General features: G+C 37.9%; 1 protein-coding gene across 1 annotated transcript in view; it reads right to left on the bottom strand.

Annotated features, from left to right (window-relative positions):
• Positions 1-23,898, bottom strand: part of NAA16 (N-alpha-acetyltransferase 16, NatA auxiliary subunit) — a 79,287-nt gene that overhangs the window by 51,088 nt on the left and 4,301 nt on the right. Inside the window, exons 2-6 of the mRNA XM_076363324.1 lie at positions 15,332-15,416; positions 12,994-13,098; positions 8,702-8,859; positions 7,443-7,577; positions 1,193-1,346 (exon numbers count right to left, since the gene is read on the bottom strand). Of these exons, the coding sequence (XP_076219439.1) occupies positions 1,193-1,346; positions 7,443-7,577; positions 8,702-8,859; positions 12,994-13,098; positions 15,332-15,416 (637 nt within the window). The remainder of the gene's footprint in view (positions 1-1,192; positions 1,347-7,442; positions 7,578-8,701; positions 8,860-12,993; positions 13,099-15,331; positions 15,417-23,898) is intronic.

Here is a 23,898-nt window from a genome sequence, read left to right as displayed (position 1 = left end):
CAGTTTTTAACCAGTTAAATCACACTGGTTTGCTACTGAGTAAATTGTTCTACCAGGTATGGCTTGCATGGAATTTGTTTTCTTCACAGCAGCCCATACAGTGCTGTGTTTTGGGATTTGTGACTAAACTTTTGATAACACACCAATGTTTTTGCAACTGCTAAATGGTACTTGTAGAGCATCAAGGCTTTCTCTTTTTATCCCCACCCTGCCACCCAGCAAACAGGCCAGGGTGGACAGTAAGTTGGGAGCAGACACAACCTGGACAGCTGACCCAAATTGGCCACATGGATATTTCATGCTATATAGTGTCACACTTAGTAATAAAAATTGAGGGGAAGGCGTGTCTGGGCAGGTGGCCATTGCCTGGAGACTAGTGAGCATCAGTCTGCTTGTGGGAGGTGGCGAGTGATTGCCTTTGCATCACTTGGAGATCTGGGTTGTTTTTGTTGGTTTGTTTTGGTTTTTTTTTCCCCCCCTCCTTTTTCCTTCCTCTTTCCTTCACTTAATCTATCTTTATCTCAACAGATGAGTTTTCTTGCTTTTGTTCTTCCTATTCTTTCTCCTGTCCTGACAAGGGAGACTCAGGGAAGTGAGCAAGCAGCTGTGTGGGGCTTACCTGCTGGCCAGGGTCAACCCACCACAATTGTGCAAGCAAGGAGCAGCTGAAGAGTATGTATTATTACACTATATAATTGCACATATTCAGAACTCAGTATTAGTATTTCAAATCCACAAAACAACTGTGGATTATTTTTAATCAAAAAATTCAACTTCAGTATTCACTTAAGTAGGGCAATACAAGTGCACTAGAAAGCTTAAGAAGGAAACAAGAATTTGATACTTCAGTCAGAAAAAAATCAGCGTTTGTACTACAAATGTGAGATTAAAACTGGATTTATACTAGCTGATTTACAGAAAGCTACTCTAGTATGCACCAATATAATAATCTCTGAGGTCTCCTCTGTTCCTGTGTCAACCCAAGTTAAGCTATCTGCATCCACTATCCACTTTGGTAGGCCAAGTTACTTGAGCACAAAATCATAAGTCTCGTTTTACCGGTTTCCTCTATAGTAATTGTTTTAAATAAATGCAAGATTTCACATGTTTTTTCTTTTACTGCTTTATCATATCTGAAAGCCAGTAGCAAAAGTTTAGAACAAAATTGGCTGAGGGAAGAAGAATGACTTACCTTTGATTTCTTCTACTATTAATTTATCACATATTTGCTTTTCATATGTCTCTATATGTTCTAAAGACTCCTGAAATAGATCTGCCTCTCTCATCACTTGATTTTGATATAAAATCAGTTCACTATATTCATAATCTATTTTATTAGGAGGAATCTGGGGGGAAGAAAGCAATAGGTTAGTTAACATTTACCTGTACCTCAACTGTATGCAATATTACAGAACACAAGATTCAAGCTACAGAATATATCAGGTCTATTTATATACCCATCCAAACATTCAAAACGTAAAACTCCCATTATTCACAATCAAATTCAATTAATTCAGGATATCCTTTGTTAGAGAACAGTTTAAAAAGAATTCCTGTATTTCTCTTGTCTCTATCACTGTGGCGAGCTAATTAAAAACAGAATCCTTGCCTTCTCTCATACAATTCAATAAAATTTGCTAACATCTTGGTAATCTTCTCCTGAAGGACTCGTACTCCACAACAATTTTGCCCAAAGTTTCGCAGCAGATTGCTGGGATATCACAACACTGATTTTCAGCATACCAAAAATTCTGGATCAAACTATTTCCAAGAGCAATAAACCACCCAAATACTGGCCATAGCTTGACAACTAGAATTTTTGAGACAGGTAACTTACACTATTTTCCTCTAACCAAGTGTTCTCTGTACTACACTTCAATCCCCCAGAAAGTACAGCGCACAAGCATGCAAAGAGTGTTTTCAAGCAACAGATAATTATTTTGAGGTCTGCTGCCAGTTGCATACCTAGGACTTAGTTTACAGGCTATAGTAAAACTAGTGGGTCATTCACCTTCCAGTGATACATCAGCCACTGAAACAGGATGACATTCAAAAGTATTCCTCTCTAGGGATAACTCCCTGAAGTGTATTTAGGCAATGAAAAGTCTTGCCAGAGCTATAATTATTTCATACTAAATGCTCTTCAATAATATACACAGAAGCTACTTCAATTACGAGTAGATTGTAAGAATTTCAGAGACCAAATGCAGAAGTCCGCAGACAACGCCCAGCAGATCTATACAACAGTTTATTATGTGAAATATACTGCCTCAACAGAAATTGTAGGAGAGACAGTTATAAGTCCAACATGATTTTTTTAAATAAAAATAGATAAGAAGCAGCTGAGCTTGATAAGTGTTAATGATTTTCTTCCTCATGACACTACATTTCTTCCTGAGCAAGCAACACTTCCAAGTCACACTGGTCACCAAACAGTTTACTGTTACTTTTCTGTTCCCTGAGTAAAGCTTTTCCTCTGTCTTCTTTAAAGAACAAAGTAATTTAATAAACAACAAACACCACCCCAAAACATTAAGCTGGTTAAAATTAGCATTCATATTAAAAGAATCTTGTCCTTAACCACTACTTCCAGCCCTTCCTTAAGGGCAGATCAATTTTACAAGATTTAACATTTCTGTTTACATGCTCTTTGAATTTTTTAGAGGCAGCTTTTATAGTACTCTGAATTTTTAAAAGGAAGATTTCCTTTCAGATAGAAATGTTCTGAAAGACAGCATAACTAAAAATATTGGAAAGAAGTGTGTATGTGACAATGAACATCAGTTTTGGGGCTGAAAATAACAGCATTCAAGTATTTTTAGGATCTGCTAATATATTATAGCAAGTGATGGCTAACGAAACAAGACTAGACCTTGCACATACTAGAGTCAGCAGGTAGCATGGAATTCTACCCATTTCTTAAAGTATATTTCCTCTATCTGCAGCTCTATTTCTGTTTCCACCTTTGCTCAATTTTTAGGCATATTAAACATTAGAAGTCACTAATAAAAATATTGTTACCTGAAAAGCATTTTTAACTGCTTAACAAAATTGACACATGCAACAGGGGTTAAGCATTTAAGCATGTCTTCCTGCTTATCCTTACTGCAATATCACATAACTGAAACCGCAGAGCACCAATTTAGTTCTTTCTCTTTCACTTCCCCCATAAAAATATCCTCCCCTCCAATACAATACACATCTAAATTCCACAAGTAGCACAGCTTTTTGGCACATGAATTGGTTTTAGGCCTTCAAAACATAGATTACCCCAAAAACCTTTAATATATAAAAGGCAAACCAAATATATAAGAGACAAAATCAATTAACCATCTTGTAGCTCTTCTGGCTTGGCAGGACTAACAAAAGAAATTACGAAATGTCAAAAAATCAAAATTAACTCCCTCTTACACACAGGGCAAATCCACCAGAAAGATACCGCGCTTGCTGTTGCTCTGTTTAAAAAGCCATTTTTAAAAGTAGTTTTAAGAAGCTCATTTTAAAAGAGATTTTGAAATCTCATCAGGTTAATGATTTAAACATGCTGTTCATCAGAAGGCAAGCAGCTTATAACCCCAGTACTTAATCTGAATAATCAGATTGTCTTATAAAGAATAAGATATTCTATAAAAAGTTTTTTCCACACCATTGTTATTGCTGCACAATACATCTTTACTCCTCCCTCCCCCCTGAAGAGTTATGATTCTTGTATGAGATGTCCAGCTTTCTCTTGAACTCAATTCTGCTGTTTCAGAATAAATTTCTTCCTCTCCTAGACCAAAAAAAAGAATCAACTTTACAACCATAGATGCCCTAACATAACTGTCACTGAAAGAATGTGACAAGATGCAGCCAAAACATACCTAAGAGCAGACCCCCAAAACTCCAGAGGTTTTCTGTCCATATCTGTAATTGTGGGCCTGATGCAGAAATTAGGAATAAAATAAAAATTAAGAATAAAAATTTTGTTCTGGAAAAGAAGAAAGGAAAAATGGGACATACAACAGTAAAACAAATTGCATAGTTGTTTTACACCTTGGTTCCCAAAATTTAAATTCTGAAGTGACTCTTAAATCATGTTTTAACTTGGACAGCACAGGCTGTTACATTTCCTGCAGCGATGTCTGCATTCAACCTCATAACCTGTTTTTGACTGAAATATCGTGCATCTGGTTAATGTACAGCTTTCAGATGACAGGCAATGTTGATCTGGATACACTAAGAGACAGAAAATTCACCATTTCCAATGATAACTTAAGCCATTAGAATAAAACTGTCAGTGATAAAAAGTGATTTATCATTTGAATTTGTTGCTCAACTTCCTGCCACTACTTGTTCCTTTGTTTTTCCACACTAAGCAATCTTCCTAGCTGTCATTCTTCCCAAAACCAGTATCTAAACTGTACTAGAATCACCTAGGTTTTTTCTGCTTACAGTAAACAAAGAATCTCTGCCCTTCACTACACAGCATTTTCTCTAGTCCTCTTATCTTTCCATGTTGTTCTTTTCATTTTCTAACTTTTTATAAACAGGGTCATCAGTAAGTCTTGATCTCTCAGTAATCAGTGCTCTATAGAGAAAAATCCCTGCTTCTTCTCAGAAATAAGGGTGTTTTTTGCTTTTCACCCATAAGTCTGCCCTGAGGGACCATTTTACAATAAGCTAAGTCAATCTAACTGCAGCCTGGATCAACAAAGGCAGTTCACTTCCCTCTATTATTCCCCTTCCTCTCTCGCCTCTCACCTCACAGTTCAGTTCAGCCAATCAATCCTTCAGAAAAGTGATTATTTTTCTGTCACTTTGGCTTCCTGAACCAGCCCTCCACAAGTCAACCAGTGCTGCACAAGGAAGCAGTGGGGGCACACAGGAAAATCAGACTGCTGGCTTTGGCAACAGCTTGTAGCTAGATTAGCTCCATTATTTTGTAATACTGCATCTTCAGATACTCACCTACAATCACTAAAATGACAGTTCCTTGATCTTTTCCTTAGTTTTACTGCTTGGTTTTGGCTGTGTAAATTCACATCTGAATGGACAGAGCTACCTGAGTAATCCAAGTAAATGAATATGATCACCCTACACCACCATTATTCACCAATTATTACAACAGCAGCATTTTACATAACATGTTACATTTACTTCTTCATTCATTAACAATAATGGTAAACAGTATCAGGCCTAATACAGATTGCCATAAAACTCCTCAAAAACATCAGTTTGTTGAAGATTCCCATTCACTAGTGATTTGGAAGTCCTTCAGTCTTTCAACCCTCCTTTTAAACCTTGAACAACATCATGCTTTTATCACAGTCACATGCAATATTCTATCAAGTCAGTCACAAAAGTTCATCTACTGAGCTGGAGTGCATACGAAGTATACAGGGCAAGAGGGGAGATTTGTAAAGTAAAGTAAGCAAGAAGCATACCTCCTCCAAGATCAATGGAGTATCCTGAAGTCAACTATTTTAAGTGCAGGACTGTTAAATATCCAGAGACCGCACAAACAGTACATTTGGGGACTATTGTGGAAGAGCCAAAGTGTGGCAAAATTGAGCTGCGAGTTTGCTTGGGCTCTCCTGACTGTTCTGGACACAACTCATTGATTCTCTCTTCCAGTGGTTGGGGCTCTGTATGGGCCTGCACTCCTCAGGGAGCTAGCACAGCAAAGCACAAGACTCTCTCTATTTGCAAGAGAAATTAAATTAATATGGTCATCCTTATTTTTAGCATTTTGGGGGAGAAAACACAATATATCACTTAACTGTCTCTACCAATCTCAAAAAAAGAGGAAAGGCTTGATACTACTAATTTTCCACAAACTCATGTTGTCCAACATTTGTAGCATATTTCTATCCTTTAATGCTTAACCAGCTTTTCTACCATTTGCCTGTGACTGACATGCTAATCAACAGTTAAATAGCTCATTGTTCAAGCACAAACCTTTTTCCTATTTATGGAAATTTCCCAAATATTTCCAGTTTTACTAAAAAAAATGGAATCAGAGCTTGAGATCTTCTCAGGATTTCTTTGTTTTAGGGTGAGATTTAAGATTGTGATAACTTGCGCAGCAGACTCAACTGATTTAATATGTTCATCTATGGCAGATGGTATTTAAATCTGGCTTAGTCACTAGATTGAAGAGCATTATCATCATGACTGCCCTCAAACAAGCATATTTACATACAACCTTTTAGAAAAGACAACAACATTAACAGCATCACTTCCATTCTCTCCAAGGGGCCAATACCACTGTTAAGCCCTCTTAGTCCTTGAAAGAACCTCAATTTCTTACACTACATTTGCAGTTTTTCCATCTGTTATATATCCTAATTTGAACAGTCATTTCTACACTGAACTCAGATTGGGTTCTGCTGACTCATTTGAGAATCATGACTTTTTGGCTGTCAAACCCAATTTTCATTTAAACTTACTGTTTTCAGTTTTATTCAACACTGAAGTTACAGCTCTTTTGAAATATCAAGCTATGTATACCTGGCTTGCAACATCCCTTCGATGCATGATCAAGACACAAACACTGGTCCCTCCTAGCAATTTTTAATTTCCTTTCTCACAGTTAGTCCCATTCTGGCTGCGTAAGATCTCAAATGCAGTCATCTCAGAAAGGATGCGAGATTTTTGTTTTTAAAAAAAAAAAACCCACAATCTATAGGTCAGGTAATATCTTAGTATCTGCACATGATACTTCCAGCACACCTCCCAAGCTGAATGCATCTATAAACAGAGTTTTTCTTTCCATGTTACAGAATAATCAACACATCCACTCTGTTCTGTTAATTCAGACTTTAGTTCTGTGTTACCAATAACAGAACAAGGGAATGGTCTCTCTCTTAAAAAGGTTATACTCAGTGATTTTTAGCATTGTACCATTTGATTTACTCCAACAAGTTTCAGTAACACTAAATCTTCTCAAACAAAGAATTTTCAGCTATGCTTTCATGTTACTTTGACACCAAGCACTGATTTTAAGTGCATAATATACAGATGCATGCAAAGCAATGAAAAAGTTTTTCACATTCTTTGTAGAGATGCAATAACTTCCAGGCTATGGCAGGAGAAAGGGCAAACAAGCACATCCAACACTAAGCATTATTTTCTAAGTTTCACCTACTGTAAAGTGACAGGATCATCACAGGTTTTCTTTAGCTACAAGCCTCACAAACGTTAAGTTACTCAGTTGCTCCACATCAGTCTACCCTTATATCCTTAACCCTAACAGCCTACTGCAAAGGGAAAAAGTATTCTTGTATAATTTGCATCAGCTGCTAAGCTCCTAGAAATCTTTCTGCTCAAAGCAGAAAGCTCCACAGATAAATTTCTTCCTAACCGGTTCCTAATTAGTTCTTCCTAGTTACAAAGAAGTAACTCCTCAGATTCTGTCTCTTATACAGAAAGAGTTCTCCTTCCAGAATAGGAAGTCTTACCTGTTGGGTTTTCCTAAACTCTTCAAGTAGTTTTAAGGCCATATCGTAATCTTTTAGTAAGTGGTATGCAATGGCATATCCAATCCACGAAGCCCGTTGTGTAGGGCGCAGCTGAAGTAGCTGGTATCTTGTCTCCTTCAGTAAAAGAAAAACAATTTAAAAAATAAGAGATGTTAAAGAACAGTTACTACACCTTTATCATGATTTACCACCAGTACAGCTAATATTTTAGAAGATCTTTTAAAAGCCCTAGGCAATTTTTGAAATTCTAACAGCATGGAGAAAAGCAGGATGTCTCAGTCTCGTAGATCTGGAGGCTACATTCTAAATATAGGAGTCATGGTACAAAGCACGAAGTCTATTTGTTGGGACACAAACGGTGTCATTTTCAAGAGTACTTCTTAAGGGCCTAAATTATTTCCAAAGACAGAGCTTTAAAATCTCAGAAAGGGATTTCCATTAGAAAGCATGAGCTCACTGCCACCGAAAGAGCAGTCCTACTCTCCTCATGCCCAGGTACAAGGTCCTCATACTGCTGCAGTACTTCTCAGACCCCTTCCTGAGTCAAATCATACCCCTAAGTCAGTTATTCCCTTTGCTTGCATTAGCAAATTCAACATCCTCAGTGAAGGAGACCAACTAACGCTGAAGCCCACAATCCAGTCTTCTACTTCACATGAAACAGAGGATGAAAGAGGAACCGGACTTCTCCCTTTCACAGCCAAATCAGTGCAGCCATTTTGAAACCACAAAATTTGTCTAAAAACAGAGTTAAAAGTTTTATTTATGATAAAATCAGTACTGGGATTCAAGAAATCAGTCATCATGGGGCAAGTTTCCCATATACTCAGAAGAAACATGATAGTGTATTTCTCACAAAAAACACCTTCAGTATATGCACCCAAAACACCATTTGCAGTACTTCACAAAACCACAGTTAAGTACTCTTACTTGCTAAGCTTTAAGTCTTATCCTTTTTATTTTCATTATTTTAGTGAAAAATAAGTTGAGAACTAGTTTTACAAGGTGATCCACAAGTCAAATTGTACAGAATAACTGTACTTTTAGTTCTGTTCTCAACATCATATGGAGCTTGGCTGCAATACATTTTCATGCTTTCCTAAACAAGAGTTTAACACACTTTTGAAACAGCAAAAACAAGTAGCAACAGAATTACTACCAACAAGAGACTTAATAATGGAATAGAATAACAAGAGAATGCTAACAGCAATAAATGGGAATTCAAAGAGAATACTTACTCTATATCCTTCTAAATCCCTCATCTGAATCTGCAACAGAGAGAGATCTCTCAAGATCTGTAGATTATCTTTATCTAGTTTAAGTGCATTCCGGTAACACTTGATGGCTTCATCGTATTTCTTATCAGAACGTTGCAAGAGACCATAGACATGCCAACCTAATGCACGTTAAGGAAGATACATTCACAATTTTCACAAAGTAACTGCAGCGCATTTGTGTTACAGACCAAACAACTTGCCATCTTCCTTGAAGATCAGCACCCTTATAAATTAAGTTTGATTACTGAAGCCAGACTTTACTGACACATTTTAAAATATTAAATGCTTCCAAATAAGCAATAAGTCTCATTTAAAAGTCTTGTCACATTCATAACCCCCCAAAACATTGTTATACAAACTAAATGATCCAAACTCCACAAGACCCAGAAGAGTTATTCCTGCAGATGTGTTGTTTAAAACATACTACTGTAATTACAGTAGGAATTCTTACCCCTAGAAGTGTCTAACAGTACAATTGGTGTAAAAGTTTGACTTTTCCTCACCTGCCTATCTGTAACCTCAATTAGTCTCCATATTTTACAGTAAGGGATAAACATAGAGCTACACTTTATTCATTGACAAAAGGAAATCTTAGCATTTCTGTGTGTCAAAAGTCTGTCACATTCTCAGCATCTCAGATTTCCATCAGTAGTGTGTCATTTCAATAGACTTCTCACAAGCATCCTTTTTTATCCTGGAAAGATTCTGAATTCAAAGCATGAAGCCAACATATGTCATAATGACACACTACACTGTGTGCGCTTACATCAGTCTCCAAAAGTCATATTAAATGAAAGGTTACTTGACACGATCTACTTTTTGCTACTCCAGGTTACCAGTAGCTCATTGAGGCAACATCTTCCACACTAGTAAATCTGAACTTACTGTGATTTTCAAATTAGAAGTGGCTCAAAAGTTCTCTCAAGAAGCTCTCCTATGTGTCCTGGAAGCACCAAAACCCAGCAAATCTCGGGGAGAGGTATATGCATCCTTCACCCACTTTCAGTTAAGACGGCACAAATAACTCATAGTGCTAATAACCAAAATATTTAAGACTTCTTATGTCATTGAATTGAAACAGAAGCAACTGTTCCCTCCAAAGATTAATAATTTCTAAGCTTCACATCTCAAAAAGTTGATAAAGCACAAAAAATTCAATGCGTTAACCTGGTCAAATTAATCAAAGAAACAGAACTATAAGTTCCCTCTTTCTAAGAAAGACTCAGGTCCTGAAGTAAGTTCTACATATTAAGATAGAAAGCAGGTTCATCATTATCAGGAGTAAGAGATATAAAACTCCAGCCAAAAGACTTGTGAGAATTAATAGTCTGAAGGAAACTTCTAATACGCAAGCAAGAGACCCTGTTTTGCATTTCTACAGAAACACCAAATTAATTTCAGCCAGCTGAAGCACACAAACTCCATATGCCTCCGAGACTGCTAGGAGAGCTGCTACTGCTGCCATCATGATTTAAGACTGAACGGGAAAGGGGGATGAAACAATTTTGGATACAATTACAGCAGTTGGCCTAATACTGCTACTTCGTTCTATAAATCCTGCCTTGCCTATTTGAGTTCAGGTATTCAGGACGTGGATCAAAGTTAAATGTAGCATCTTCATATACCTGCCTCAGAACTACTGGTATTTTAGATTCTCACCTATAGCAAGACAATTCAGTCCAAAAGAATTTATGTGCACTTTAACAGTGTACTTAGACCAAGATAATGCTTTCAGTAATTTATCAGGCATCATTACCATTCCTGGATTCAATTGGTAATCTGGCTTAATCTTTCATAAATCATATTCTTTACCAAGCAATCAAGTAAAGAAAAGCATAAACCCATTCAGAAGTAAGTGTGTACAGTGGTCAAGACTAAGCATAAGAAATTTTAACAGTTGACGCAAGCCAGTAAAGCACAGTGCCACCAATTTATTATAATAGACAGCTCTAGGCAGTCTTGCACATGCTCCTACAGTGTCCCGCGTATAACATGCCACTACCTGAAACACTTCTTGAAATAAGTGTAGATCTCTGACCAGATCATTACTCAAGTTATACCCAAAAATGGGTCAGAATCCATTTGTAGTTTGACCAAAAAATTTCTGGATTTCTAAACAATTTTACAATGGCCATTTTCCCCCAAACCTTAATATGGGGAATCGCAGAAGAATCAAAATCTTCTACTCCTCCTTAAACAAGTCAGAACACTGAAATGACCGGCTGTATTTTAAACACCCTCTACCAGGTGCTGTCTAAAAAGCACAGATGACAAAATACATCAAAAGCACCTTCAACTGTTACCACAAGAAAATAAGAACACATAGATGTATTGCATCTCCTCGAAACCACCTACTGGAACGAAGTGACTTTAGTGTCTACCCCCCACCTCTCCCTTTAAACCAAATGACAGGCATTAAGCTCACATACAACGGGAAATGTAAACATTATTTTAGAGAACCTCCCAAGCTCTGCTTAAGTAGCACTGAGGATCAACAGGCCTTCAAGCTTTCATCAGAACTTCATGGCTAGTCACAAGCCTTTGCAAAGGCTGTAGAAGGAACCTTTATTAAAAAGCTCAGCCACAGATCTCAGTTTCTCATGGGCTAGAATATACATTCTCCTAGCCTTGACTCTCCCCATGTACTTAAGCCCCACCATCAGGAAAGATTCAGATATTTGGGTAGTGACATAATGATAGCACATCAGGTGGTCTTAAAGTGTGCTAATAGTAAAAGAGGTTTGCTATTTCTTTAGAATTTACCAAGAGATGACAACTGAAAATACTGTGACAAACCTGATGCCTAGTCTGGAATTAATTCAGTATCAGCTAGCTTATGCTCACTAGAGAAGTAATCCTGCATAAACAGATTATTCTAGGGGATTCTCTGTAGAGCTGTAACAATACACTTGAATGGAAAAAGTTGGAACTTCTTGCTTTGTCAGAGCTAGTTCTACAGATGCAGCTTAAAAAAAACCAACACATTTGTGCCTAACAGGATTCAGGTGAGTTGACACTGTCTCTGAACTCAGAAAACAAAAATATCTTTGTAGTCTTCTTAAGGCAAGGTAAGTTTAACAAGTCAGTAAAACAGTGATAAAAATGCACTAAAACTCAAAAAAATCCATTTTTTTTTTAAACTTGTCCAGGAGGAGGGTCCCTTTGAGCACCCCACCACCCAAATTAGATCTGAAAAAGCACAGATCCCTCCAGCATTTGTAGGGAAGTCTTCTAGACAGTTTTAAGAGTCAGCATGAATTGCAGACAAGAATGAGCGAGGCTGATAAATCTCACTCTGGAATTTTGTTTAGCAATCAGAATCCCCCAAAACTCTCCACTAACTCGTCCAGATTCTTTTGCTCCCTGATTTAAGGTGCAAGACTTCTTACACATAGATTAAAGTTGCTTTTAAGATCAAGAAGATACAAGTTAGCTTTGACTGTTTTATGGCATACCTCTAGTAACTCTGATAACCTCCATACACTTAGAGGTTTTTCCCAACCCTCAAGCTCCCTGGACTTTTAATATACGAATGCTGTAAACAGCTATCCCTTTGTCTTAACGAGATGGCCATCAGAAAGTGTTTCCTATGATACTAAAGGAAGAGGTTTTTTTAATGTTAAAAACTTAAAAACTTAAATATTTAATGGGAAATTTGCCCCTTAACGAGCTACTCAAATGCATACAGAACAAGTAAGGCATTCTGTGCAAACCTGAAGTAGCCTCCCACCTGTGGCTTAAACAGAAGACAGCTACTCCCAAAGCTCTTGGGCAGCTGTTAAGTATTTCACAGGTATAAACTTTTGCAAGACAAGCTTAGAACAGAGTAGTAGTCATCAGGCCAGTAGACCTAAACTATTATCTCAAATTTAGTGGCAAAATAGGTATTTTCAGAATACCGCTAGATTGGATTTCTTATACCTTTAAGAGAGAAGAAAACTTTAGAAAAGGCCAGCTGTACCTATTCTATGCAGAAAGTAAACATCATAGATGGTCTTTCCCCCCCCCCCAAGAGACAAATGTAGAAGGCATTTTTCTTAAAGATTCTGCAAAAATTGTAGAAAGGAAAATAAAACCTTATTTCAAGTATTTGACTACCAATTAATATTCACTGTACACACCTTATTTTAGACTTTTTGTCTACAGACCACATTATGGTACTTCAAAAGTATGTACTGATATAGCAACAAAATCATACACACAGAAGTGAGAGCTCATAACAAAAAGATCAGGTTTTGTATTACAAAGGATACAGACATGACTCTTTACATCATTACGAAGTCCTTTACGAACAAATTCATATGCTTCTTCCTTCTTCCCTAAGCAGTTCAAGGTCAGTCCTTTCATCGCAAGCGTCTCTGTAAGAAATATCATATACTTCTGTTTCTCACTTCCCATATGCCAGTTTCACAGCACAGATATCCTTTGAAGTTGTTACACAGTGAAGTTCCCCATTAAATGATAAATTTAGATCAGGATAGCAGCCTAGCACAGCTGAAGACTGTATATGGTAGCATTTCCTTTCTCAAAATTGGTCTTAAAAAGATCACTGCAGGGCATCATACAGATGTGATGAACACAGACAAGCTTTACTAATTAAAAAATACATTTAACTGGCTTTAAGGGAGTTAACAATAAGCTAAAGCAATTTTAGAGAGCTTCTCAATGTGTGTTAAAGTTCTAGGTAGGCAGAACAAGAGAAAAATTCATTAGGTTGTGTCATACCGTAAGAAACAGATCTGTCACAGTCAGCTCCACTATTGCAGGTTGCTTACGAAGTATTAGTTAAGAGGAGCATATTTCCTGCTACAGTATTTTGAGGGTAAAAAACCTTCTCAAAGTAGTAGCATCTTAACATTCTGAGAGGCAGAAGATTCCAAATAACACATTGGTATGACTATTGCTGCCCCTTTTCCCCCATTCTTCAAGTAACACTGTGGGAAACAAGCTGCATGTAATGCATGCACTATGCCTGAAAGCTGTTCGATTCATATTTCAGTTTTTTAGCTAAATAAGAGACCACTTAGTTTTGGCCCTTGCCAGAAGATTAGTCATATTTTCATCGTGGTACTCTGGTTATCCTCCAGTTGCAAACTTTTCCCCAGTATTAGTGGCAACAGCTTATTCTCTCAAGGTCAGTCATAACAGCAGTTTGGAGTTTCATTGACAGACCTGTTTAACACCATTTTCTGTAAAAGTACACCTCAAGTGAATGATGACCCAAAACAAGCCAAGGTTTTTGGTTTTGAAGTTGTCCTACATCCACACTGTAAGAACAGAGAAAGCTAGAATGATACCTTCCCAATAACATCAGGAAGCTTGAAAAAGAATATCCCTACTGCAGGAAGGAGAGCAAGCTACTCCTACCTTCCCACACCAGGGAGATAGCTGTCCAGCCACAGCAATCCATTTGTTTGCCACCTTCTCACTAAATTTTTCAAATTCCTTGTCTCTGAAGCTAAGTGTGACAACAGTGCAGCTTCTCATCAGATCATTTCATTGGCTTAGTTTTGCTTCAGCTGTTCGTTCCAGGCTTTGCTCCCAAGCTTCAAAGCCTTAGTGGCTCAGAGCCCAAGTAGTATGCGGACTGCCAAGGCAGCTAGCTGTCCTGGAAAAGTTTAAGAGGCAGCAAGAGCAGATAAGACAGAGATGTATACTGAGGTGTTATAAAAACACAAGTACTAGTAGAGACAAATGCTTCAAAGCTAGAGTGGCTTGTCCAGCTCTGACTTAATGCAACAAGAAAACTGTACTTTTATCTCTAGGGAAGTAATGAAGACAATGAAGAAACAGCAGACACTGATGGAAGCATGAAAAGGATTAGTTGAACATTTTGCCGAGATTTGACAATATCAAATAGGAAAACAATTTTACTGACACAGTACATGCACACTCAGTGTTACGTTGCTCAGCAGCAGACAAACAAGAAAAATTCACTGTATCAGAAGATTGGCTGAACCATGCAACAGAAACCCTGTAATGCAGTAAGACTAGAGTATCTTATTGAAGATTAACTTCTGACAGATGTAAATAGAAGCAACATTTTGCTGTCCCATTTCCTGCAATATTTATCAGAACAGTATCTCCAGATTCTGTCTTCAGCTTCAAGTCTTAGTAGCAACAGGATTACACCTAACTTTGCTCCTTATAAGTAGCAATTTGGTATGCAGTACAGGAAATTTAAGAGTATGAAGTTGACAAAAAAGCAAGACTTTTAATTCATTGGCAGAATACCTTCATGTAATATTCAAGAAAAGGCTGGGCTTGCTATTAAATAGGAATGTAAGAAAAACCCACACTGGCATTCTGACCCAGAAACCTAGAAAGGCAACTTACTTGGAAGCTTCACTGCAGTGTGCTTCCACCATGTATTTTGATCTTCATCATCCCACTGCACAGGAGTGTTTGACTGAGCTAGGGTGGAAACTTGGTCTGAATGCACAAAGACTGAAAATCCAGAGTAATTATTCAGTCATAAGGACAGAATCATACTCAGCAACAGGCTCCTTTCTTTCCCAACAGTATGGAATAGACTGATTATACATTTAAGCTCACAACAGGAGAAAAAAAATCTTTTGAGTCTGCAGTTACCTCCATGTTCAGCAAATTTCGGGTTAGAGAGGATCATCTTGCAGAACTTGAGTCCATTTTTGTACTGTTTTTGTTCGTAACATTTCTGAAAAAAAAGGTGGAATACAATCACTGAAATGCATTTAAACACAGTACTATTACAAATGCAGTAGTTTTCAGTAAGGTATGGTAATCAGATCACTGACAAGCTGTAGTTGAATATGACTATTCATATTACATTGCCTTTTTTTCAGCATTCAGAACAGTATCTGCCTTCATTTACATGCAGCCAATGTTCTACCTCATGGTGTCCTTTTTATAAAAAGTCAGTAACTCCTTTTCAACAGAAATAGGAAAGGCAAGTCAGAATGTTTACTTCAATTCAGAAATTCTTAAAATAGAGAGCCAAGTTAGAAATCTTGATTCAACAGAACTTTTGAGAAGAGTTAGTCTTAAAGAGTCTAGATGCTCCTTCCAACATCCCACTTCCCTGGCCTAGTGACCTCCCAGAGTAAGAAATCTCAGACAGAAGACTTCCCTTGTTGCCAGTGTACACTTTTGGGAGGAAGAGAGAAACCATGAAATAGGATAGACCTATTGTAACCTCAGAAGTCTATATATAGATATCCAGGGAGGGAGAATTTACCTGGGAATTAAAAAAACCCTAATTTCTAGCTGGAATAGTACAGCTAAGGGCTACTTTTAGATTTATTTAGGGTACCATTTACCTAATCACTAGGTAAACTGGCAAACAATGCAGTTCAACTGTGGGAACACAAGGAAACAAAACCAAACGTGAACCTGGGTCCCTTTTCTTCTTTTGAAAGGATATTACCTGATGTTAATAAGCCAGTAAGGTCTTAGTAATTTAAATCGATTACTGATCACTACAGTTGATCACTTTAAAACAAGTTTACTTAAGCCAGTTAAAGGCATGCTTGTGTCAGCAAGCATGAAAATTATTTAAGGTCATTTAAGCTTCTTAACTTGAAGAAAAAAAACAAACCAGGCTTAACTTGGCACCATTTTCAGTTAATAAGGTGTATTGTCCTGCTGTAATTTAGACAGCTATTCTCAGGAGAAACGATGTCATTTCAGTTATGTGCTTGAGTACTTCATCTGTCTCAGATTTTACCTCTGTCCCGAAAGACTGATGGAGTGGGAGTGATCTATGTTAAATTAATGCAGAGTGTAGTAACTCCTTTCCAGTCATAATACATCATCACATTGCTTCCCAGGGTACAAGCAATACATAAACAGGCCTATGCTCACTTTTGGGTAATTGGCCAAGGTGCCAAAACAAGGGTCCTCCTGTAGTCTGTGGGAAAGGGCTTAACTGCAGACAGTTTTTAAGTTTTTGTTGCCTGAAACTCAAGACACTTGCAGTTAACCATGATTAAGTGGAGACTAAATCATAGAATAATTTAGGACAGCAGGAACCTTTGGAGGTCACCTAAATCACCCCTCAAAACAAAGGAGAGCTATCCTTGATACTAGATCAGGTTGCTCTGCCTGGCTGACTTCTGGCAGGATGGCCAGGGAGTTCCCATCAGAGACAAATAGTTATACTATGGCAATTAACATTTAAGCAACAGCAACAAAAAAGATTTGAGAATTTTAAACTGAGAACTAGTTTCCACATCTTTATCTCAAATAACCCAGGTTGCAGCAAAACTTGGAGTCCCCTCTAGGAGAAGGTCAAATTCTCCCATTCATCTATTTTTTCCTTTCTCAACATATGATGCTTAGTATCATTTTTAAAGAATCATAAGAAAATACCAACAATGCTCTAAGTATGCCTTCTAAATTTATTCAGGTATGCTGAAAAAAGTAACAGAATAGTGAACATTCATCGATTCTACAACTCTTGCAACGTTGAGTGAAACTCCAAATATACAGCAATGCTTAACCATAGAACAGAACCTATTTGAGTCAAGTGTGCACTTAAAATAGATAAACTACTTGAGGAAATCATATCTATTATCCTTGTTCTGATATTTTTATCCTAGAGTTCAGTCTCAGGCCTAGAATAAGAACTGAACTTAGATAATTATAGACAAATTTGAGATTTTTGGAGGACAAACAAGATCACATTTTCCAAAGGCCAACAGATGGATGGAAGAGAGAAGTTATTGCTGAGAACTAAAGAGAGAAGTTACACTGAGAGAGAAGCACAAGTTCAATATTCACAGTTGTCTAGCTTGCTGATCAGCAACCAGCATACTTATACTTGTCAATGAACAGGTTAGCTCAAAACCAGACACAACCAGAGCATTTCTTGCCCAGCTGCTAGTTACTAGACAAAAGAGGGGCTGACGACAGAAACATAATGAATCAGTACAAAATGCAACTTTATGCAATTCCACTGCTTATGGGACAAGCCTTGCTGGTCAGTCAAAAGGTGACTTCCCAGTCCCACTCCCTCCAAATACATACATACAAACACACAGGCACTTGTAAATACGTTACATATTTATACCAGTACATTGGCTTAAATGTATACCAATATAAGAGAAAAGGACTTTGCTCAGCAATACAAATTATTTGACTCTCATCAACATATATAAATATACTGAAAGGCTTACAGATTCAGTTACATGAACAAGCCTGGGGCTTTAAAGCATCCAAACTTCATGAATGGACTGCTTTTAAACTTCTGTCTGGCCAAAAAACTCTGAATGAGCACACCATGCTCCACCTGTATCTTGTTTACAGGAGACCAGAGTTCCATGCCATATGATACCATCTCATTTTGTAGTACAGATGGGAATTTCATAGTTGAGAAACCTGATGTCTCCATATGTATTCTCAAGTTTTGTACTAATCAGGACAAATATAGCTGAAATGCATTCATTAGTATCTGTCCCACTGCATTAAGTCTTTAGTATATTAAAAGCTCAAGCTGGGTTGTTTTTGTTTTTTTCAAACAGCCTTATCTGTTGTGCTTAATGTGAGGCTCCCTATCACCCTTTTATGGCAATAATTTCCTGCCAAGGAAACTAAAAGTAAAGCCAAATCACGAATGTTTACACACTTGAAACCTCCAAGGGAGACTTTGGCAAGACCAAAATGTTACCCAGAACTTCTGCTACCAAATGTTCCCAGAAGGATGTTAACTCCTCTGGCAAACATCTCATCCTGGTTTATTCCTTTTTTCAACACTAACTCAAAGATATAATCTGCTTGTAGACTTTGCCATACAATTAAGCTAGACATCATTTTATGAACTTCAGGTAAGTATCAAGTGCCTCTACACAGAGGTTAAATAGGCACAGCATCTAGGAAGTAACTATAAGTGTAAAGAAAAAATACTAGTAACTAGGCTACAACAATGAAGAGCACAAGGAGACTTCAATCCCATATTACAGTGCTGTGCTGTTTCTACTTAAGGAACTGCCATTCACAAATTCTAATTTATTTTTTGTATCATGCCATCTTTTTTTAAAGAGACAAAACTCCTTCCACTACTAAATATCAACAGAATCAGGGATCTGAATGGTTCGCTAATATTACTTATAAAACAGAAGGACTTCATGTATCACTACTCAATTGCATATGCCATTTACATGTAAATTATGTTTAACTATTTGCAACATCAGGTTAGTAAAGGGATGCTTTTACAGACTACACCTCTCTAGACAATGCATTTGCCACTTAAAAAAAGTCTCGTATTGAGAGAAGAGCTACGTTTTTCATATATTGAAGATAGAGTTTAATACACAGATCAGCAATTTTATGGCTGAAGAACATCTCATTATGGCCCTCAGACATTAACACTCACTTCTGAGAAGCCATCTAACAAAAAAATCTCAACTGGCTACTCAAAGAGGGACTGCAGTTGTGGCAAACAATTCCCTTCCTCAATCCCTGTCCCTAGTGCCTCTGAATGTACTGAAGTGACATATTATTTCATAAACCATTTTCATGTGAAGGCTGAATAAAATGTATTATCACATTTGAAAAACAAGGACAGGTATTACATCAAATGAAATAGCAGTGTTAAGCATAGCAACCAGGCTTTCTTGATCAACTTAAATGTTTTAATAGTTTTAAGTTGTTTAAGATCATCTGTGACTAACAGACCTGCAGCAAAGAAGTTCAATCCACGAGACACACTGACCAATCTCATGGTAAGCGTATGTAACTTTAAGAAAGATGGGGACAAACTTTTTAGCAGGGCCTGTAGCAATAGGACAAGGGGTAATGGTTTTAAAATAAAAGAGGATAGATTTTAGACTAGATATAAGGAAGACATTTTTTACGCTGAGGGTGGTGAAACACTGGCACAGGTTGCCCAGAGAGGTGGTGGATGCCCCATCCCTGGAAACCTTCAAGGTCAGGTTGGACGGGGCTCTGAGCAACCTGATCTAGTTGAAGATGTCCCTGCCCACGGCAGGGGGGTTGGACTAGGTGACCTTTAGAGGTCCCTTCCCACCCAAACTACTCTATGATTCTATGTGCATTTTTCTTTAAAAACAATACTGCAATTTGGAAGTTGGTTTTGCTGTCTCTTGACAAGAGCTTGTCAAACACTAAATCCAAACCACTGCCACCAATTTAACACCATTCTCACTATTCACACTACCTGTGCAACCCACATTTATTAATACACATCTGCACATCAATAGGCTGCCTTGCCAAAGACATGCTGGACCATCAGAACCACCAATAAGAAAAATAAGCATTTCAACTGATTTAACTATTTCTGTGTAGCTGAATAAAACCAGCTTCAAGCTTTATTAGAAGAACATCAACTGTTTAAGTTTAATAGTCTTCCCTGGTACTGTATTTCCATATAATCCTGCTTGCAGACCTCTCAGCACTCAACAGTTTCAACATTTTCTTGCCAGGTAGCATCTTCTCTCTCATTGCCAAGATTTTGGTGCAAAGCTTTGGGGTTTTTGGCCACACCTAGGACTCATTTAAACAATTAGTCTTATGTTCTCAATGCTTACATCTTCAATTTTTTAAACTGCGTGTCTGGGTAAGGAAGGAACCCAAGAGCTACATGTAGAACATCAGAACCTAGAGAAAAGGACAAGGCTTACACATCAAGCCCTATGGAAAGAATGCTGGAAGTCAGTTGTGCTGGAAATCTGTCCAAGCCACAATGGTGATCAAGTTCAGTAATAAAAAACCCTCAAAGTTATCACTGACTGCAATTCTGATCAGCAACTTTTCCTGGGAGCTATCTGACAAGTATTTAGGGGCTGTTCAAATTATTGATACACATTTCTGACCAAAGCCAGGCATAATCAATACAGGCACATCAGCATACTGTCAGTATTACTCTTAATTGGCATTTAACACTTGGACTTTTAAAAAGCCTTCTTTGTTTTATTGCACATCTATAAAACAATGTCATCTGCATCTAACAGACAATATGTTTCTCACAGCAGTTGATGAAATTAGTTATCTAAGTACCTTAGTCAGATTTTAGGCAGAACTCTCTATCTACTGTCTCTATGCTAACAAATAATAATTACTAAATTATTCACCAGTTCGATAGCAAGGTCTGACACCATCTTGTTTGAATGATAAGATTAAGTTCCAAAAGAGTTCAGTATCTGTGTTGAAAATGCTCCTTGTATCATGAAATATTTGGATACTTTGCAATACTGATACAGGAACAGAAAGCATCATGATACTATTAAATTTCAGAGACAGACTGGGGACTTCTGCATGAGGTTCCCCAAACAGCAACCCTCTCTCCACACTGACTTCAGTTCACTGATGTTTGAGCGAATGGGGAAAGTATCAGCTGGAAGGGGCTTCAGCTCACAGAGGCCAAGGAAAAAGTTCATCACTGCTTTCCCACTCTCACAACATCTTAGATTTCCAGTCCTAGGACAACCCTTCCAGAGTATCAACGTGTTCTTCTACCCTTTCCCCCAAGCCCGACTGGTATTTTATATACACATGGCCACCCCCACTCTCTGCTGGTAAGAGCAGTTAACCTCATCAGCTGAAATAAAAAGAAGAGGAAGACAGCCTAGCTCCAGCCTTGCTTGCTTCAACTGTCAAAATGGACAGGCCACAGAGTTCTTCCCCAGACCTGGGGACTTGGCAATGCAGAACGGTGCTGAGTCAGAGCACAGATGGTGGTGTACAGTAGAACAAGCAGCCAGCACCATATATAGTTGTAACGTTTTGATCAAAGTACTAATGTCACAGTAGTATCTAAGCTTTCACTATCATGATTCTCTGCACACAACAGCATTTTTTCCTTTAACCAGCTTTTTACAATTATTTAAGTCCAAATTTATAGAATATACAAAACGTATTTCCACCTGCATTCTGTACAGTAACAGTTGAAATCAATAACAGTTGTAATCATTGCTGTTTGTATTCTATAGTATTAGCAGAATAAAACTGATATTGTATTTATTATCAGAAAGAACATGTGATAGGAGAATGTTGTTTCAACATTTGTTGTCAGAGACATCTTTAACAGCCCTATAAACTATGCCCCTTAAACAGGGAAGCTCATTATTAAAAAGCTTGCCTTAAATTAAGACCTAGTCTAATTCCGCGCTGTGCACACACACTCAATACAACTTGAATCCCTAGAATAACCTTTGCTTTGAAGGGACAGAAACAAGAGAACATGCAGTAGAAAGAGTTCTTGCTTACAAGTACTTAGCATGTGTAACTTCTTCACTATTTTGAGTTAGTAGAGTTCTCTACCACTTATGAACATGTGTATGTCTCTGCAAAGCAGAAACTGTAACAGCAACACTAGAAATTAGACAAGTCATAGTCCTGTCACACATTTGCAAATAGTTTTTGATCTGCACTTTGTGTAGAAGTACTGAAGAGATCAATCTGCCACATCTCCTGGGATGAAACTGCAATTCGCCTAGCAAGAACTCAAGACTGAGCAGGTGCTCCACAAGCTAGTGGAACTGCATCTGTGTGCAGTTAGGCAAATGAAACTATGAACATCAGCACTGTTTTGTGAGACCCGATACACACACGCATATAAGTCTCAGGCTTTAAAAAAGTTATGCTTTTATCTTAAAGCAAGTTCAAGGCAATTACCAGTACAAGCCTTAAACATTAACTTCATCTCAACATTCCATGAAAGATTTCACAGTGATTCAGACAAATAAGTTGCCTGAGTCATAACAGATCAGGCCAGAGAGATCAGACCCACCTGGTACAAGCCACTAGAGGTAAGATACAAGCATTAGATGCATGGGGAGAGGCTTATGAGCAAGACAAGCATTATTACAGTTCTCACCAGAATGTTCAGCCTGGAGTTATTTGTGCCTCACCAACCCTCTGAGCCAAAGGGTATATCACACACACAAAAAAAGTAAAGGGCTTCCCCCACACACACACACCCAAAGTGCGTAAAGCTTTTCATAGCTACATCTTGCAGCAAAGGGTTCCACAGTATAACTACCTTTTGTTAAGAAATTTTTGTTTGGAGCTTGCTACTTTGCAGCAACCATTTCTACCAAAATGAAAACTAGGCATGATAGCTTGAAAATAAGCAAGTCACTACTTAACCTCTCCAGATTGTTCATAATTTCAGAATCTTCTATTAAGTTCTTTCTCCTTCAAGAAGGCCATTTCATACTTGCATCCTTCTTGTGACGAGGCTCGGGGGTGGGGGCAGGGGCAGGACCAGGGGAAACAGCAATGCACACAGCATTGCAGATGTAGACTTGCAGTGTACTTCAGCAGTGGTATAACAGCATTTTTCTTTCCCCAGGATCCACCAGCTTTCAACTACTGTACAAGGAAATAATTTTAACAGAATCTCAAAAATCCCTAAAAGTCTCAAATCTTAGGGGCAATCCAGCTCACAGCCCATACTAGGTTTACATTAAATTAGGATTTCCAAATTTAACATTCATCTACAAACAATTTTACTTGCTATGACTCAACTTACTCCAGAAACATGAAGTACTTCTGCATGTTTTCAGGTGGCCTTCACTTCTTGTGCCATGAGTAGTTCAGTACAACTGAACTCTTCTTGCTATTCATCACTTGTTCTGTTCAATATAACCACAGGCAATTAAGAAGAAGTTCCAGCACAAAACACAACGGGACTTAACTCTGAAAAGTTATCATTTATTCACACAGGAACTTTCCTTAAAAGAAGTCCAGAGTGAATAAACAACCAGCACCATTCCATGGAAGCCTGCTTTATGAGCCTTTCACAATGACATCTACAAACTCCTTTTGAAAAATTAAAACAGGAATATTTATTTGGGATAAAGTCTTCTCCAGATCAGACTCCCTCAAGTCACCGACAAATGTGAAGCATGATTTTTCCCTTATGAAAGTCTTACTGACTCTTACCATTAGTATATTACCTATCCTCCACAATTCTGTCATTTTAGTAGTCTGCAGCTGGCCAGGCACCCTCACCACCTCTTTTGAAAGTCCACATCAAGGAAACAGCCCACATTCTTCCTATGCTGCCCCTCCCTCCTTAGCAGCACAAGTAACAACTGCACCACAAATCAGTCTTATCAGTTACACCAGAAGATTTTTACTGACAGCTCCATACTCCTATCTTTAAAGGAGGGGATCTTTAACAGAGACTTCAAACATCCACTACTCCAGTAGTAGAT

The sequence above is a fragment of the Aptenodytes patagonicus genome, chromosome 1, assembly GCF_965638725.1.
Source record: "Aptenodytes patagonicus chromosome 1, bAptPat1.pri.cur, whole genome shotgun sequence".
NCBI lineage: Eukaryota > Metazoa > Chordata > Aves > Sphenisciformes > Spheniscidae > Aptenodytes > Aptenodytes patagonicus.
Note: the sequence above shows the minus strand (reverse complement) of the source record. Positions and strands in the feature narration are given on the sequence as shown.